Source organism: Charadrius vociferus, unplaced genomic scaffold (assembly GCF_000708025.1).
Source record: "Charadrius vociferus isolate BGI_N301 unplaced genomic scaffold, ASM70802v2 scaffold213, whole genome shotgun sequence".
NCBI lineage: Eukaryota > Metazoa > Chordata > Aves > Charadriiformes > Charadriidae > Charadrius > Charadrius vociferus.
Window position 1 is genome coordinate 7,163,729 of NW_009647828.1, and position 19,355 is coordinate 7,183,083.

The window sequence follows — 19,355 nt, forward strand, 5'->3', positions numbered from 1 at the left end:
TCTGTATTTCCTCTCCTCTTTTACCACCTTTCTTTCCCACCCCTGTACTCACCCTACTAACCCAAAGTCAGTCATATTGTGGGGGCAATTTTTCATTTGGATGCTTTTGCTTGCATGCTTCTTTAGTGGGACAGAGTAAGAACCTGGTGAAGGGAACTTTTTTTTGCTTTTGACTACAGGTTGCAGAGGGGAATGAATAAATAAACGTGGAAGATGGGCCATTGGAAAAAAAAAAAACAAACACCAAAACAACCCACCTTAATCTGCTTTTGAAATTTGCCTGTGGTGTCCTCACACTTGCTGGGAATGTGGCTTATTCTCTGTTTTCCCTCTTTCTATATGTGTGTGTTTTTTTTCCCCTGTAGACGGCAGGTGTTAACACAACGGATAAGGAGCTAGAGATTCTGTACTTGCGAAATGTTACTTTTGAGGATGCTGGGGAATATACTTGTCTCGCAGGGAATTCTATTGGGTTCTCACATCACTCTGCTTGGCTGACGGTGCTACCAGGTATTTCCTTCTGTGCTGGCCTCTCCTTCCCTCTCCAGGGTGCCTTGACGTTTTGCTTTAGAAATGCCAAGTTCCTGCAGACCGCTCCTCGCTTGGAAGAGGGTGTGTTATCCAGGGAGGGCTCTCCTCTGGGATTTGCTGTGCCGGTGGTAAATCTGCACAGCAGAAGACCTCTGTTGCATATTCATAGCTGATGCTTTTTGCAATGCATCTCAAGATCTAAATTATTTTTGCAGTAATGATACAAAATGCCCAGTATCTTTTTTTTGTCTAAATAACAAGGAGGAGTTCGCAGCCTCTTTTTTAGGAGACTGTTAAGTGCCAAAATTGGGAGCTTTGTCTTCTTCCTCTGCCAGTGGGAGAAGGAAACCTCCCTATCAGATGATCCAGGGCACCTAAATTGGACATGGACTGTGGATCATCTTATGAAGAAACCTTTCTCTCTAACCTCATATCTTAACTTAAAATTAGCTGCATAAGTGGTTGGTGCGACTACGCCCTTCCCTGCCTATAGCATTATTTCCGCTTCACGGATGAACAGGCCAAGATAGCAATCTCAACCAGAAGGTCGAGGAGAGTCATCTGTAGTGAGAGCCCGGGAGTCCTGGCTCCCAGGGGCATTGCATGCTGCCTGCTCCAGCTGGGACCGATGAAAGCTGCAGCGGGCTTGACACCCGAGGCCAGAGTGACCTCAATTTTGTGGTCCTTTCATGTGCAAAGCTCTCATTGACAATAAAGCCAGCGCAGAGTATGCAACAGAGGAGGAGTCGGCTTTCCCAAAGAGGGGAGTGAGGCTGTGCTGTCCCTTCACCTGCAGAATCTGCCTCCAGCTATGAGGGAGGCGTAAGCATGGTTCAGGAAAGCACCAGCAATACTCATATTGAATGTCGTGGGTGCTGTGCCTTGCAGAGAGTGCAGGAACAGACCTGGAGTATGTTCAGTAGACCCTTACTGAAAGGGCACCCAAAATCTTATACACCCCCCACTTTGGCTCACCCAGTCATAGACCGATATTTGGGTCCATCTTGTAACACATCCATCTCAGGATGTGTTTAGGAACTGGAAACTTTGGCATTTCTAATCTTTACTTTATCTGTGTGGGTGATTTGGATGTAATCGCTTTTACTGGGGCTCAAGGTCTCCTCCATGCCGACCCTGCAGCCGGTGGGATCTGCTGTTTTTTTCTCTATTTATTTGCCAGCTCTATAATAGCTGATCTGATCTTGTTTCTGCTTCTGCTATCCACTGGATGAGAAATCGTTTTCTTTGGTTAGAAGACTAATGTCTCTGTTATTTTGAGAATCTCCCGATACTGTCTCATCCAACTGTTACGCTGTTTTTACAATGTATGATTATTATTTAAGCAAAGAACAAGCAGAAGAAACCCCACTAAAAAAAGAGAAGTGGAACTTTATATTGAAGTCAGGCGCAGTGAAGGACAGCCGTCTGTGCAGCAGCAGGCCCCGAAGCGCTCCCCACAGAGAGGGTGCAGAGTACAGCCCGTCTGGGGAACCTCTGCATGTAAACCCCTGTCCACACTAAGGGAGAAGAGACGTGGAGGAGAGACGTGGAGCAGAGGGCAAGACGGTGTGAACCAAGGCTGCAAAGCTGTGGCACCAACCATAGTGTCTGATCCGAGGAGATCTGGTCACCCTTCCCCACGGGAGGAGATGGCTGCTGGGCAGGATGAGGCCCTGCACAGCTGGTACCCGGGGTGGTGCAGCCCTCAATGTCACCAACAGCCCTTTCTTTGTGTTCCCTTGGACACAGCCATGGAAGACCTGATTCGGAGCCTGCTACTGCTGGGGGAAAGTTCCCGCTGCTTGCGGAAGACACTGTTTTGGGGCATCAGTGATGTACACGAGCTGTTAGTGAACTAATCCCACTGGCATGACTTCATTATGAAGTTTCCCACTGCTGACTCTTCCTCTGACACCAGCCCACCTTCAGGGGACAGAAAACTGGTCCCACCATGGCTCCTTCCTCTGCTCTACGTGCCTGTCCTGAAAGGAACAAAGGGGGAATCACCGCTGAGCTTTGCTGGCCCCAAAAAAGTGTTGCTACCAGGTACCACTGCTGATGGGCTCATGCCATCACCCTCCCAGCTCAGCCACCTCTCAGGGCCAGACCTTCCAGCCTCTTCCCAGCAGAACTACGTTTTCATGAAATAATCATGCAGATTGCTCTCGTGAGGCTTTTTCCATGTGTGATGCCTTACCCCTGGGTGCCCTTCGAGCCCCTTGGTCCCTCAGGGCAGGCACTGGTCCAGTGGAAGTCGTTGCTGGAGAAGCCAAATCAGTGAAGGGCAGCAAACCCCAGTCCTGCAGCCTTTGCACATTCGAGGCATCCAGCTACGTGGTGTGGATGTGTGGGAAAAGCAAGATCTGGGTCAGAGGGACAGCACAGACACGTGAAGATGTCTTCAGCCTAGAGCAGTGGTTTTCAATATGTGGGCTGAAAGTTCTTAGAAACTCCAGGGTTGCATCCCAGGGTGCTAAAATTACCCCCCAAAAAGGCAAACTGAACTAATGCTTTAGCTACAGCCACAGGTAGAAAACCACTGGCCTAGGAGAGTTCAGTCACTGAAGTCACTCAGAAAATTGGTATAAATGAGCAAGTCCTCCCCAAATTCTTTGCACTGCGTGTGTGTAGTTGTGTGCAGGCAGCTGCCCACCCCATCCTGACTGCTGTCTCTTGTCACCCCGCAGCAGAGGAGCTCGTGGAAGTGGATGATTCAGGCTCAGTATACACTGGCATTCTCAGTTACGGCACTGGCTTTGTTCTCTTCATCCTGGTGCTGGTCATTGTGATTATCTGCAGGATGAAAATGCCAAACAAAAAAGCCATGAACACCCCCACTGTACAGAAAGTCTCCAAATTTCCACTCAAGAGACAGGTAACAGAAAGTAGATACAAGATTCCTATTCCACCCTATGGTCATCCCTCTTTCCCCCGCCCCGTTGAAATTTTCTCTCTAGGTGACAAGCTCTACCAGAAAAACATTGCCCAAGAGGGACATAAGTTGGCTGCAGTGTAGGAGTTTCTGTTCCAGTGGAGCAGTAGCTGGTGGCAGCTGACTCTGGTTCATGAGCAGCTCCTGAGCAGCCACGTTTCTGTCACCCTTGTCCAAGAGGGGGTGGCAGTGCAGCCATGGATGCCACAGAAAACACATCTTGCAGGGGAGCAGTTAGTCCAGGCTCCCTGGTGGAGCAGGGATTTGGGGAGCAAGAGCACATTTAATTGTGCTCAGTCCTGCGTTTACGGAGGTCACTGGTGTACCCGAACCAATTCTCGTGAAGGTGGGAAAGGGTCCTCCTCCGTGCAGTAAGTGATGCTCTGCCACAGGTAATTGCAGGGTGGCAGGAGTAAAAGGCACCGTGTAAGACCACATGGTGAAGGATACAGATTTCACAGCTTTGGCTGCAAGCTCATGGTGGGCATTTACAGTGCCAGAACAGGAGAAGTCACTCCATATAGCTTATACGTGCTATGGAGATGCACACAGAGGAAATGAATGAATTATACCTCGTGGCTGCTGGGGGACACTGGCTAACCTGTCACTCCTTTCCACCAGCTAAAAACCTGCCCACAGGTGCCTAGATCAGTGCGTTTCTGCAAGGACGAGAGTGGGGGGGAGGGGATTTCCTATTTAAAAATTACCAGAAAGGTGTCAGTGAGCAAAGATAGCTCAAACCCCCTCAGTGATCCATCTCAGGTGCTGGCTTCCCTAGGAATACAGTTGGCAATAACACTTCATTTGCTCTACCCAAGCAGGTGTCGTTGGAGTCCAACTCTTCCATGAATTCCAACACGCCCCTGGTCCGTATCACACGTCTCTCCTCCAGCGATGGGCCGATGCTGGCCAATGTCTCTGAGCTGGAACTGCCTCCTGATCCCAAGTGGGAATTGGCACGCTCTCGGTCAGTCAACCCACAGGTCGGGTTCCCCTTGCCTCCCAGGAGTGTCACCACCCCGGTACCCACTAACTCGCCTGCTTGTTCCTCCCTCCAGCCTGACCTTGGGGAAGCCGCTCGGTGAGGGGTGTTTTGGCCAAGTGGTGATGGCAGAAGCAATCGGAATTGATAAGGACAAGCCAAACAAGGCCATCACGGTTGCTGTCAAGATGTTAAAAGGTATGGGAAGTCCACAGAGGGCAGAACAGCATATTGCACTGGGATTTCCTCTCGTTCCCTTTTTTATACAGACACAATAGAAGAAAGCCAGAAACAGCCTTTCTTCCCCTTCACTCACATAGCCTGGGGGTGAGGACTGTCTCTTTGGAGAGCATGTAAAGGTGCAAATCCCGTTGGCAATAGGGAATGAGAATTAACCGAGTTCTCTTCCAAGGAGTAATAGCATCCCTGAGAAGGGGAACCCCCTGCACTTCTAGCCAGCTCTTTGAATCAGCCCGCTCCTTACTCTGTCGTAACCAGCGTTGCCTGTTCTAGCAAAAGCTTATGCCACAAGCTTAGGTGGAGTTTGCAAAAATATGGTTGACAAACTGCTTCTTGATGAGTTTCTTCATTGAAGAAACTCGATCCCAAACTCCTGAGAAGTTAAAGCGAAGACGAAGTGGGGGATTCACTAGGCACCACCAGATGAGTTTCTGTTTCCCATCCTTCTCCTGCGCACAGTAACTGCAGACAGCACACAGGCAAAATCTGAGGAGTTCAGCTGGAACAAGCAGGGCAGATGCTCCAATAGCGAGCAGCACGGGCTTGAGGTTACATGGGGTGACATCTTGAAAAAAACAATCTTTCTTATGAGAAAAGGATTCGCTTAATTTACATTTCCTTCAGTCCATGCTGCAGGTGTTTTTGGAAGCAGGAATGTTTCCATCTTTCCAAACCAAAGCATTCATCCGGGGAGGTTTTCCCCCATTTTTCTACTTGTGTAGAAAACGGAGGGGAGTTTTTCTACTTTTGTAGAAAAATGACAGCTTTCCACATCAAAAATGCATTCCTTCCTCTAGTCCCTTTCCCAGCTCTGACCTTCCCCCATCCTTGACTCTTTGCCCCTGGAGATGAAGGAGGGAAACAACTGGAAGACGTCCTGGGTACCAAAACTGACTTTTTTTCTTTAATACATACCAGGATGAAATGGAAGATGAAAGGTTTTATGGATTTCCATATGAGCATTTCTCTCCGATTATCTGGTTTTTGTTCTTGAACAAATATTCTCTTTTTTTTTGGTGCTAGTGGTTTTTGGTTTTGCTTTGATTCTTTTTCCCAATGTAGAATAAATGCAAATACTGCCATATTTTGAGTACTGTTTCCCTATCAAAGCCCCACATGGTTATGCACCAGACTACTTCACAAAACACTATATTGTTCCTGACCTTTTTTTGCTTTCCTCACTTCCTTTCTCCAGATGATGCCACTGACAAGGACCTTTCTGACCTGGTCTCTGAGATGGAAATGATGAAAATGATTGGGAAGCACAAAAACATTATTAACCTCCTTGGTGCTTGCACGCAGGATGGTATGTAGCAAAGCAGCTCGGTACTTGCAGGGTGGTGTGAGGCTCAGGTTTGACTGTGCCTTCTACGTATTTACTCACTGGCTCCCCAAAAAGTCCCAGCTGAGATTTTGGTGGTCAGCTGTTCCTCTGCTGGATGCTGATGGTGCTCTTTCTCACAGGACCGCTCTACGTGTTGGTGGAATACGCGTCGAAGGGGAACTTGCGGGAATACCTCAGGGCACGTCGCCCACCTGGCATGGACTATTCCTTCGACACCTGCAAGCTGCCCGAGGAGCAGTTGACATTTAAAGACCTGGTTTCCTGCGCCTACCAGGTGGCCCGGGGCATGGAGTACTTGGCATCTCAGAAAGTGAGTTGAGAAACCTCATTTGGTAGAAGCGTCGGTCAGACCCGTGTGTTCAAAGGCATGCGGTGCGCGTGTGTGCAAGGCAACTCAGGCAAAGCGTTACAGGCTTCTCCCTTTAGAGACCAGATTTTTCGGTATGAAGTGTCTTGGGTTTTTTGCAGAAGGCTTCAGCCGTACGCAGAAGTTCTCGTGCGCTGGCTACATCCATGACCCATGCAGCTGCACAGCCCTCGCTGTGGCCTGCGGGCCTGTTAGCCTCCCCAGAATGCATACAAAAGCACAAACAACCCAGACCTTGGTGCCTCTCCTCACCGATTCAACCTCTACCATGCGTAGAGGTAACTGGCTGTCAGATGTGCGATCCCGAGGCTCGGTCAGCAGTGGTCAGGGTGAACGTCACCCAGGTCATGAGCTTCCACCGTGGGAGATGTTACTTCAGACAACAGTCAGGAGCTGCGTTCAGCCCTGCCCCCCTGCATCTCCCTCCTGAGATCACTAAAGATGCAGAGCAGCCACGAGGAAGCTGAGATCGTGGGTGTAGCTCATGTGTTATGTGGCTGTCACCAGCGTGTATAGGCTCAGTGGGAGCAGACCTAGCGATGGATTGGGCTTGATGCATGGCCGTGCCCAAGATGCTCCCTGTGGAGCACTTTGCTGACACTGAGCCGGCTGCTGCGTTTGCTTACATCACATCCTGGGATTAGTCCTGGTTTACCCTGACATCAGCAAGCAGAGAATCAGGCTTTGGGTTCAGGAAGCTGTGCACCAGCCAGTGTGACCTCTTTCTGCAGGCCGGGAGCACTACGGCAGGAGCAAGGTCAGCTTCAGATGTCAAATGTGTTGGTCCTGTGACTGCAGTTCAGGGTGGATGGTTCATGGTAGCTTTAAACTCCCTTTCTGCACAATGCAGGCTAATCTAGCTTCTTTCTCAGCTAACAATGATAATGTATTTTGGATGTATTGGAAATGTCTTAATTTGAGGATTATTTTCCTTCAAACATGAACCTGCGCTCCTCTTCCTGGAGGAAGCAGGGCAGAAAGACGGCTTCACGTCCCAGTAGGGGCTCCCAGAAGAGGAGGGTTGAGTTTTTCATCTGTGCATCCCTTTTGGAGAGAAAAGGCACGTGGCTGTGTCAGCACTGAGGCTGCCGATTAGGTGTTGCTAAGAGGTGGCTCCCACCGAGCATGCATGATGGGGCAGTGACACAGAAAGCGAGGAGTTAAGCAGTGCCCACAGCTTTATGAGCTTGGGAGTCAATGAAATGGCAGCTCATAAACCACACGGTGCTGTTGGTTCCAGGCGCGAGCGGCTAACAAGCCCTTATTTATTGACTTGCTCACCTTTCACAGTGCATTCATCGCGACTTGGCAGCCAGGAACGTGTTAGTCACTGAAGACAATGTGATGAAAATAGCTGATTTTGGCCTCGCTAGAGACGTTCACAACATCGACTATTACAAGAAAACCACCAATGTAAGTACAGAGCTGCCAAGCACGTGCCGTTCTCCTTCTGGCAGGGAATTCGGCCATCCCTGCAGCAAGTGGCCCTTGTCGCACACCTCCCTTTCTAGAGGGGCTTAAGAGGGAGAAATCTGCCAGTGGCCTCACCTTGGAAGGGACTGTAGATAGGCTGGTCCCAGGAGTCCACCCACCATCCATTTTCTTCCTGACAGATACTGCTGCTGCTAGCAGCTGGTTGGGAGGTCTCGGCTCTGGCCAGGAGGCTTTAGACTAAGAGAAACCAAGAGTTTTACTGAAGGGGAATTGAGCCCTTTCCAGCCTGCTGCACTACTGTTCGTAAAGTTCCCAAGGAGCCAAGCTCTGATCCCACCAGAGCCCTTGGCAAAGGAATGTCACTGTTTGTATTTCTGCAGCTACCTGGCTTTCATGCATTTCTCTCACTTTTTTACAACTGAGCTCCTTGACTCCACTGCCAAGGGTGAGGAGATGGTCCCAGCCAAGGGCTGAGTCCTGGAGCCATTTATATTTTCTATAGAGATTAATTTAGGAACGAAGGGCTAGAGAGACAACCCGTGTCATGGTTCAGAGCCCTGTGGCAGATGCTGAGCTCTGAGCAGTCCATGGAACATCCCTCCCCCACCACTGTCGCACTGCAGAGAACAAAGCACGTCCCAGTGCTCTGCAGCAAAAGAGCAAAAGCCACAACTACAACATAGTGTGGAGATGGCAGTGGAAGAGGCTGAGGGTATTGCAGAACCTGAGGGTCTTGCAACTGCAAGGGGTCTAAATGTCCAGGCAGTCCTACAAAGCCTACCGTGTCCATACTGATCCTTTCCAGTATCATATCAGAAATCTCTCTTAATTGCCAGGATTTCTTAATCATATATTAATAAAAATTCTTCAGAATTTTAATAATCAATCAGATGGATTTTCCCTGTTTGAGCTATGTTGGACATCTGAGAGCATAATCCCATTTGTGCATCCTGAATATGTCCCGTCTCTGGTTGCCTCGCCCAGTGAGACAGTGGGTCAGAAGAGGACAAAGCCCTACCTTAGCCAAATTGTGCCTCAAGCGTGACACACCCTCCAGGGCCAAGCAAAACGCAGAAGAATTATGATTAATCTAGTCTTTCTCATGTCGTATTTCTCATATGTGACAGCCCATGTTTATGACCCTGAGGTAGGATGTTCCCTTGGAAACCTGGGAAAAGGCCTTCTCCTGCAAGATTTGATTCTTAGAGGATCTGGCCCTTGCCTTCACTCTTGGAAGTTTCCCTTCGAGTTCAGCCTAAGCAGGGTTTGGACTTGGCGTCAAACTGCTTCTTCCAACCAAAGCGATGGGAAGTGTTGTCCCGTGCTCTGCTGCAGAACTAGCTGCATTTGTGAGCAGTGGATGCTGTTCCCATGCAAAGATTTAGATGCTCTGATATGTTAAACCTGCCTTGGCAGTGACATACAGTCCTCTACAGAGAGCGTTTGCTGCAGAGATGGTCAGCGAAGATCCAGGGATCAAACGCTCTAATCTGTTTATATGTGGCCACTACTGCTTTGCCCAGTGACCGGGAAGGCAGATGTGGTTGTTAATGAAAATGTTTCAAACTGGATTAGGAAAGAAGATTCAGATGGTGCCGTGGTGGCTGGGGGAATATGCTGATGGGATGTTCCCATTGTCTTCCTAATTACAGGGTCGGCTGCCTGTGAAATGGATGGCTCCAGAAGCCTTGTTTGACCGGGTCTATACTCACCAGAGCGATGTGTAAGCATACCCACGCTTTCTTAAAAAAAAAATAAAATGGCAGGGAAATCAACACCTATAGTGTCTTTAAGACAAATGTATTGCTAAGCACGAGCCTGCGCTCGTTCACCACTGGGGTGCCTGGGGATGCAAAAGCGAATGAATGGATTCCAAGCTGCAGCTTTGCACACGTGGTTTTATTTTACCGTTATCTAGTTGCTTTCATGCAAGGAGCTCTAGTGAACTGCTGAAAAATCACTGGAAGGCAGGCAGGTATTTCTTGTCCAGTTTATAGATGAGGTGATTCATCCTGCAGTCAAAAAAATGTGTGCGAAAAAAACTCCATGCAAAAAAAAAAAATTAAAAAAATTACCCTTGGCTTTCTCCACGCTTTGCCCCAGACAGTTACGCTTCAGTTGAGTACGTGGGATGAGCTTGAAATATTCCATCTGCTGTTCGTAGAGTTGATCAGGGAATATTCAACAAATATATTCTCGGATTAATTGTGCCGCTTCATTTATTTGCCTTTTATTTTTCCTAATCCTGTCTTGTCCGTTTTAGTGCCTCTGCACGGTAAGCAAACAGCAGAGCCCGCCTTACGTGTAAATCTGTATCATGTCTCAACTTTGCAAGGGCTGAAGTAGCTCAGCATGGAGACCGGCTTTTTATTTCAATATTTGGTCGATAATGGCATTTTTACAGTAATTCAGCAGCCAGCACACCTGCTGCCCAAAGCTCACCGCTTGCAGTTGGACAAATGAATCTTTTCTATTTCTGTGTTTTTCACATACTTTGGCTTTTATTGATCTTAAATCATAGTTTCCATGCTTAGGTAATGCTGCAGCGGGCATGACAGATAAATCAAAGCGAGAGAACGGGAGAGCGAGTGTGCGTGAAAGCGAAACAGAGACAGATAATCCCTGTTTTTAAAACGAAAAAGAAGAAGGCAAAAGATATTTTTGAAAAGGAGGACTTTTAACCAGAGCACAGCTGCAGGACTGGAGTGTGTAACATTAGTGCTCTGCTGATTTTTGTTGGGGTATTTTTCTCCCAGCTTGGCCAGTGAAATGAATGTTGTAACAAGCAAGTTTTGGTATCAGCTTGCACAATTAGTGGCCTGTGGTTCCAAGCCTGCAATTCAGTGAAGCTGTGCATGAATAATTTGATTTGTTCCATTCAGTGGAGCTGGTGGAAGACCTAACAAAGAGCTGGGGGTAATAGATGGGCTGTCACCTATCTGATTAAATGCTCATTTCAATTTCAGACTTGGTGCCTGGGATTTCTTTGCTATTGAGTTGGATCAGCAGAGATCTCCAAGTAACTAGTAAAAATGGCCTAGGCAATTAGTCATGCTATTGATGACTTTGTTAGCTATGCATGGCTGCACAGAAATAAAGCCAAGCCGGGGGGAGGGGATATGGGGGGGGACTTGGAAAAAAAACCTCATTGAATTTTAAAGATCTTTCTTTGGTTTCCAGCTGGTCTTTTGGAGTGCTACTATGGGAGATCTTCACGTTGGGAGGGTCTCCGTACCCGGGAATTCCTGTTGAGGAACTCTTCAAACTCTTGAAGGAAGGCCATCGGATGGACAAACCCGCAAACTGCACCCATGACCTGTGAGTGTGGTGGGGGGTCACCTCCTCTCCCCACTCCCCCTTCCCTCTGTGGCCAAATGCCACTCCAGGCCATGGTTCAGGCTGGTGGGACATCCCTGCCATGTGATTGTGGGACTGGCAGCAGATAGGTTCACCCACCCTGATGTGTTTTGACTTGGCCCATGACTGCCGGGCTGCGTAATGCACCCTCGTTTGGCGGGTGGCAGTTGGGGGTTGAAGCTCTGGTGTGTCATTTTTAAGACAGTTCCTCCTCCTACTTCAAAAGTGTGGACATGTGTGAGGTGATCAGTAATAAGGCATGTGACTCCACAAAACCCTTCCTCTCTCTGCAGCTGGTGGCCATGCAGCAAAGCTGCCATGGCTGATGTTGCCTTAGTCATAGCTGTTCTCTAAGGGTGTGGGTGGGCAGGTGGGTGGGCACTGCTTGGCCCCACCATGGGTGACAGTTCCCTCTCCCCTCTCATGCAGGTACATGATCATGCGGGAGTGCTGGCACGCCGTCCCCTCGCAGCGGCCCACCTTCAAGCAGCTGGTGGAAGACCTGGACAGGGTCCTCACCGTGACGTCCACTGACGTGAGTGTGGTGGGGTGGGTGCGGGGAGGGGTGACTCGGTCCCCAGTGGGGAGCACCCAGTGTTGATGGATCTGTCGCCCTGGCAGGAGTACCTGGACCTCTCAGTGCCCTTCGAGCAGTACTCACCGGCCGGCCAGGACACCCACAGCACCTGCTCCTCAGGGGATGATTCGGTCTTTGCACATGACCTGCTGCCTGACGAGCCCTGCCTGCCCAAGCACCCGCCCTGCAATGGCGTCATCCGGACATGAGGACAGCCCAGGCAGATGGACGGACTGATGGATGGACAGGTGGGCAGCATGCCCACAGAGGCGCAAAGGTGGGGCGCCAAGGATGAAACTATAGTGAAGGATCTTCCAGTGGAACTGCGTGGTGGTGCCCGGAGATTTGTGGTGTTGTCGAGCTGTTCAGGGTAAAAAAAAAAATTAACTTTTTTTTGGTTGTTTTTTGGGTTTTTTTTTCCCATTTGCTGTATAAAAAGTCAAGAAGCACTGTTTGGCCTGAAGGAACTAATCTCTTGCCAAGATGATCTATCATATATAATTTTTTTTGTTTCTTTTTCTTTTTCTTTTTTTTTTTTTAACTAAGCAGAATGTTGAACCTGGGGGGTGCTGACCTCCCAGCCTCCGCGCTTGCATTTCAAGTGCCAGAGTAGCCGTTCTGTGCCTGCAATACGAAGAAGAGAGAAAAAAATAATTCTTCCTTTTTTAAAAAAGAAAAACACAGACAAAAAAAAGTGTAAAGAATGTAGAAATTCTTTGCTTATGCAATCTGTACATGAACCTTTTTGGTGGAGCTGAAAAGCCACGTTGCCTGCAGGGATTCATATATTTATAAAAAATATCTATATTTTTGTTGTCGTCGTTTTTATAGCTTCATGATCTTATTACCCAGCTACATAGAAGGAGTCCTTTTTGGAAGAAGAAAAAAAAAAAAAAAAAGATAAAAAGAGACAGTCAAGTCATCTGAAATGGCGGCGTTTTGGCCAGGCGCAGTGGCCGCTGGCCCTTGCACTGGGCTGGGAGCGCTGGGTCGGTGCCGAGGCAGGAGCAGACCCCGGGGACGGGCAGAGACCCGGCGCCAGCCGTGGGAGACCCTGGGGAACAGAGAGCATCAGCCATGCGAGAGCGGCGGGGGACCTGGCTCCTGGGTGCCCAACCCGGCATCTCAAGCCACATCCTGACGTTTGGGAACAGCCGTTCTGGGGGGGAAAAAAAGGAATAAAATCGCACTTTTTGGGGTTAGCTTGCCAAGAATGAGTGGGAGGGGAGCAGCTCCTCCATCCACCCCTCGACGCCAGCGGGTTCGGCTCCATCTACGTGCAGTGACTCGGAGAAAGAAGTTACGGGTACCTGTAGGCAAGAGCCTTTAACTTATATCAAAAAGGTTTATTCCAGAGAATCTGTGTATATATCTATAAATATATCCTGTATATATATAAATAAATATATTAAAAAAATAAGAATGTATAATACTAATGCAACATAAAGCAGTACTGAGAGAGAGAGTCTCAAAATACGAGCATTGCAATCTAGGATATACTGATCTGGGCGAAAGAAAAGATGTTTTGTTTGTTTGTTTTATATCTTCACAGTTTTGTTTTAAAAATTGTACCTTAACATGTATATTTGTAAAGTTATTTATAGACATTAACATATCTGTTAATCGGTTGAAATAGCATAGCGTTACTGTAAACTTTAAATTTCACCGAGTTTAAGGGTGGTTTTTTTTTTTAACTTATTAAAAATCGAGAAAAAATATATTAATCAAGTTTTTCTTTTGTGTTTATGGGAAATATTGAAAGAATGTATAGGTGTACAGTCCTTTAACAAATTACATTTAATGTTATAAATATATATATATGTATTCATTTAAAAAAATATTAGTTTATCCTGGATTGCAGTGAGCAAAGGTAAGTTTATTTTTCAATACATCACCAGTGGTTAAAACCAAACAAATAGCAGCAGAGAGATGATTTTTACGTATTTTAGAAAAACAGGGCCAAGAATTCTTCCATCAGTTTAACCACTGTGCATTAAGGGGGTGTGGGTGTTTATTTTTCTATTTTCAAATGAAGGTATTCTTTGTGGTCGATTTAATAACGAGTATGCAGCAAAGCAAAATGTTGACTTTGGATGATGTGGGGTAATTTTTTTTCTCCCTTTGCCAGTACCGTTGTATTTTGGGCTTCAGAAATGCCATGTGAGCAAAATAGCAAGAAGGGTGACACTGTTTGCAGGAGAGGTGCAACGACTGCATATTTCTTTTCATCTAACACATTGGAAAATGCCAGTGATGCCTGATTTTCTGTGTTTAAAATGCTGTGCTGTTTTGTTCCTCGATGTCAGATGGCTGTTTCAAAACACACGCATGAACTAGGAAATTTTAGCGTGGATCAAGCTGACAAGGGGGAGATCGGGTGTGGGGTTTTTTGTGGGTTTGTTTTTGGTTTTTTTTTTTTTTCGTCAAGAAGATTTTTATGTACTACCACGAAGAGGCAAAGCAAATTGCATCCTGGATTCTTTCGTTCCATTTTTCTCTGGTGCATATTACATATCAATGTTTCAGAATAACAGGATGACAGCATCTCATTTTAAGATTTTTTTTTTCTTCTTAGAGCCACAAAATCCTTATCTTAAAATAAAGAATTTATAGTTTGAGGTTACTTCAATGGAAGTTTGAGAAGGTAGATTACTATAGATTTTTGGTTTGTTTTGTTGGAATAAAAAAAGAATTTTTGGTATTTTCTTACAAATGTCTGCTAATTGTGTACATTCCAAGTACTCAAAGCGTTGAGTTTTCCTGTACTGAAAAAAGAAAATGTACAAAACTGTGCATGATTTCAAATGTTACTAGATATTATAAATATATATATAATTTATTGAGTTTTTACAAGATGTATCTGTTGTAGACTTGTTGACTTTAACATTTCTTATTCAATGCTTATATAGTTTTATAGCCTGGACTATTATCTTTAAAAGCTTAAAAAAATTAAAAATTCCGATTTTGTTACATTTTATACTGTTGATGTTACAATCCACAGGTTTGCATAGCGTGTTTTTTTTCAATGAGCAACTCTGTTCAGTTTATTTTAATACTGTATTTCTGTGCCTGACAGCTGCAGCTGTCTAAGGTGTGAGACGGACACTAAATAAAACTATTCTGCTTTTGTTAACATGGCAAACTTACTTTTACAGAAAAAAAAAATAAACAAGTTGTTAAATTTTGGGGTTTATTCCTAGTTGTGAGGGTCCTTTGCAAAACCCAAGTTTTCTAGGCTCTGGGATTTGTAGCGCCAGGAGGGTTTATTTTTTACAGTGCTGCTTGGTGAGTCCTGGCCAGCACAGGTTTTATATTCATAATAAATTTATAACAATTTTGGTTTAAGGGTGGTAGTATTTATTTGTTGGTGAGTATATGTATAGCCACACAAACCATTGTGCGCGTACAGGTATGGAGGTATTTAACCCACGCTGTCGTACAGGATTTAGCATAAAGCAGTCACACAAGGGCAGGAATTGCTCATCAAACCTCTGTTAATGGATTCCTCCCAGCGTGAGCGTGGTGGTGCTCACCTTGTTGCATTCAGCCCTGCCGATGCTGGTGGAGGTGCAAGGTCCGCAAGAGGAGCCCACCGCTAGGAAAGGGGGAAGGTGGGTGCATCAGAGCAGGCATCCAGTGCTGCTCCCAGTGGGATGGGCATGAGGGACCTCATCCTGCCCATCTCCCAAGGAGCAAGGGGAGTCCAAGGGGAGCTCAGTAAATCCTTGCTTTGCTGGTAGCAGGCGATACAGGGGGATGTTGCAGCTTGGGAAATACTGGGCCAATCCTACCTGCACTTCTGTATAGTATTAATGGATTCCTGCAAGTGATCCCATTGAACTGCATCCCAGACACCTCCATTTTTGCACACAAGGTTATCTGTCTGTATACAGCCTGCCTACAGCAGCAGGCATTTGTAGTTTTAAGTAGCTTGGCATGGGAATGCATGCATCTGAGCAGGTTACATATGTAGCACTGGGACTCGCACCATCCCTGTGACATCCTACTAGAATTAAAAAAAAAAACCCAAACCCATGTTTTTTACATCATTTCCTTGCCATTGTAAGAAGAAAACATTCTTTTAGCACTACTAAGGTGCCCTTCGTTGTGGGAGGAGAAGTCTTGCTACCTGGAACGAGTTGTTACCGTGCTTTAAGGACACACTTGGATGGCCAGCCCCCAACCCTGCCCCAGCAGGAGCTGTGTGGGCCAGGGGACAATCCCCAGCCATCCAGGGCTGCAGTCAGAGCGCAGCTGAATGGCCTTTTGCTGGCTCGGGTGGAAATGGCTTCTTCATCATGGCAGGGTGGTGAGGATGTTATGCACCATTTGCAGCCAGGACTTGAAAAGCAGGAGAGGGACAGCTCATTCTGCAGTGAGCTGTGGTGCGTAGCATACCTATGCTTTATAGCTGGCCAAAAAACGAAGTCCCCCAAGCGCACAGAGAGCACAGAAGTCAATGTCTCAAAGAGGCAAGTCTCTATCCCGGTGCAGTGGCTGACCCGCACATGGAGGTGGCGTGATGTTTGCTTTCCCTCTTGGGTTTCATGATGTCATTCTTCCCCTGCTGGCCTTCACCCGCAGCAGTGTTTGCTTGTGGGTTAGGGAGGAGGGGGTAATATTTTACTTTAATTGCCCTACAATGCAGCCAGTTCTTAGCCGAGGATGAATATTTGGCTGCCGCGTGTGATGTGCGTTGAGCAATGTGCAAAACAATCTCAAGGAACATGTGCGAAGCTGCTTAGTTGGGCTGCAGCACTGAGCGAATGTCCCACCACGGCTCATCCTCCCCTTCAGTGGTCGCAGCCTTCCACCCAAACCTTATGCCCTTTCCACATGAAAGAGTTATTTTTCAAAGCAGAACAAATGTCTTTTTTCCTCTGTGGGTGACTACACAAATAGGGCCTCGCGCTGGCCGCTGTGACCTGTTTCATAGCAACATTCAAACAAATTACTAAAATTGTGATTTATTCCCATTGGTCATAGCTCCATGGTGAGACAGGGAGGATTTGGCAAAAGGAAGAAAAATCTGAAGCCCTGCAGGTGTCAGTAAGAGATGGCAACTAGAACTAAAATAGCAAAGTTTCCTAGTGGCTGGTGCCATTTAAAACTGTTGAAGGAGGTGTCTCCTGCTGGTGGACTCCTCTGAGCAAGTTCATCCCTCCCAGAGGCTACATAACCTGCAGAAAGGGAATATGGAGACATCAGCTGTGTTGACACAAAAAAGGAATATAAAAGGTGAATGATGGAGCCGCTCAACACCACAGAGCTTCTAACAATGGGAGGGACAGGAGGGAATGGCCAGAGGACATGACAGGAGCTGTAGTGCTTTCTAGGTCTTCATGGCCCAGGACCATGGGCTCATCAAGACACAGGGAAAGGATTTGTCACTCTTGCTTGTACCCTCTTCTTCCTCCACTTTCTCAGCTATGTTAGCTCTGATTTGGTTTCTGTTTCATCATCATCTTATTGTTTTTCACAAGCAGCATCTCGAGTGCAGGCAACATGTCAAGAAACAGCAGCATCATGCCCTGCCCCAACAAGATTATAATCTAAAGCCAGGAAAGAAATTAGTGTCCTAGCACATGGTGAAACAATCAGCTGAGTCCTGTGGGGACATCTGTGCCCACACAACCACTGTGATCAGCTCTCCCGGCTGGTTCCCACCAAAGACCAGCCCATAACCATCGCATGTGTGCCAGGCCCTTTTCGGGGGGGTGGGGTGGGGCGCGCATCTGGCAGCATGCAGGAGCAGGGGATGAGAAAGGAAAGTATCCAAGCAGAAGAAAGATGTCTTACCAAATGTGCAAATGGGATTAGCCCAGGAATGATTTTGCTAAAGGCCAAACTCTGTAGGCATCACCCAGCAACCATGGCTTGCCCCAGGTTCCTCACCAGTGCAGACAAAAGTGGCTTTCCCATCAAGGAGGAAGGACACCAGCTGGGAGGGAAGACCAGGGAGAAGGGACAGATTCAGGTGCATCTTCCAACCAAGTGTTACATTCAAATAGGCATTGGGCACCAAACTCAAGCAGTGAAAGCAAGGGGAAGTTTAGCACCAGTAGAGCATTGAGTATTTCCACACCTCCCTGGCACTGGGGTGTACTCCCTATGCATTTGGCCAGAAAATCAGGTGGCACAAACTAAAACCAGCACTGGGCAGAACAAGATAACACATGGCCTCTCTGGTGATAACACCCCCTGTCTAGCCATTGTTAGTGGCATTTAGCTAAATGCCACGCACACTCACCTCTGGGGCTGCCTCACCACCCTCTGCATGTTCTCGAAGCATGGCAGACTGAGACAGGGGTGGAAGGCGGTACCACTGCCTTACATCAAAGGTAGGTGCTTTACACCTCAGGTAGGAACTGTGTTTGGGTTCTGTCCACCCTGAGCCAAAGTCAACATGGATGTTAGTGTAATCAGAGACTTCCAGATGTTAGAGACTGTATTAAAGAGCAGGCAACAAGCAAGGGTGGTGAAATTTGTTACCTTTTGACTCATACTGACAAGACCCCTCAGTAGGAGAGAAGCAGAACCTGAAGTACTGATGGCAGAAAATCAAGGCTGAGAAACACAATGTAAAACATAGCACATCCACAAAGACTCTGCCCGACTAGTAGAACTAGGCAAAAAACCCAAACAAATTCCAACAAGCCCTTACTGAAGCTGCCTCAAGGAACCATCTGCTTTGGAGAGTAACTTTGCAAACACAAAGTGACCACAGCCGGCGCAGACATAGCATGAAGCTCTGTGGAGAAGTGCTGTTGTACAATCCTGACATGCTCACGCACACCCGAAATGGCTACCCGGACAACAGGGATCCGGCCAGCAGTTTGCCACTTTCCCAGGAGCCAGCATATTTGCTCTATGAGATAGCTACCAAAAAAGCCTGAACCCAATCCAAGAGAAATCATTGCATGTCTTTCCTGGGTAGTACCACAGGTATATTTTTTCCCAATATAGCCAATAACTTGATCAGGAAATGATTCTTTGTGCTGCCCTTCCATCAGACACTTAGCTAACCTACTCAGCAAGGCAGAAAACCAATTTATTGGTTCCAGCCAGCCAATGTCGATTTTTCCACTTCCACACCAGTGATATGGAAGAGCAGACAAATACAACTTTCTCCCAAAGTAAAAACTAGTTAGTCTTTGCAGAAGTTGTTTTCAAGCAGACCCTGGAATTAAGCCTGCTTTAGTAGTACTGACAGGTAATCTCTGGTTATTGCAAAAGAGAGATATCTGCTTTCATTCACGTGTACATCACTGCAGCGTTTAGCTCCCTCAGCCGTTTCTGTCCTGAAGAAGACAGCAGACTCACAGGTGATGGTGCTTGAGGCCATTTTGGAGGAACAAACTCAGTGAGCACTGATGGGGGCACATTGCACGCCTCCAAAACAAGGGTCCCAAAACAATCATCTTCCTGTCCTGGAGTGACACACATCTTCCACATGGGAAGAACATGCACTCAAGTGCTGACATTACACAGATGATGCCCACCACACCTTCATGAGGGCTGAGTAGCTGGACAGGATCAGCTCTTGAACGTGTCTAATAGATTCAGTTTGGCCAGTGTCTTCAGAGGACT

The 19,355-nt window shown here is 47.1% G+C and overlaps 1 protein-coding gene across 1 annotated transcript in view; it reads left to right on the forward strand.

Moving 5' to 3' along the window:
* The window catches only part of FGFR3 (fibroblast growth factor receptor 3), a 33,846-nt gene extending 21,872 nt beyond the window's left edge, over positions 1-11,974 (forward strand). The window contains exons 7-17 of the mRNA XM_009882568.1: positions 366-510; positions 3,219-3,406; positions 4,285-4,430; positions 4,522-4,643; positions 5,881-5,991; positions 6,150-6,340; positions 7,688-7,810; positions 9,484-9,554; positions 11,012-11,149; positions 11,618-11,723; positions 11,810-11,974. Of these exons, the coding sequence (XP_009880870.1) occupies positions 366-510; positions 3,219-3,406; positions 4,285-4,430; positions 4,522-4,643; positions 5,881-5,991; positions 6,150-6,340; positions 7,688-7,810; positions 9,484-9,554; positions 11,012-11,149; positions 11,618-11,723; positions 11,810-11,974 (1,506 nt within the window). The remainder of the gene's footprint in view (positions 1-365; positions 511-3,218; positions 3,407-4,284; positions 4,431-4,521; positions 4,644-5,880; positions 5,992-6,149; positions 6,341-7,687; positions 7,811-9,483; positions 9,555-11,011; positions 11,150-11,617; positions 11,724-11,809) is intronic.
* Positions 11,975-19,355: the final 7,381 nt, after the last annotated feature.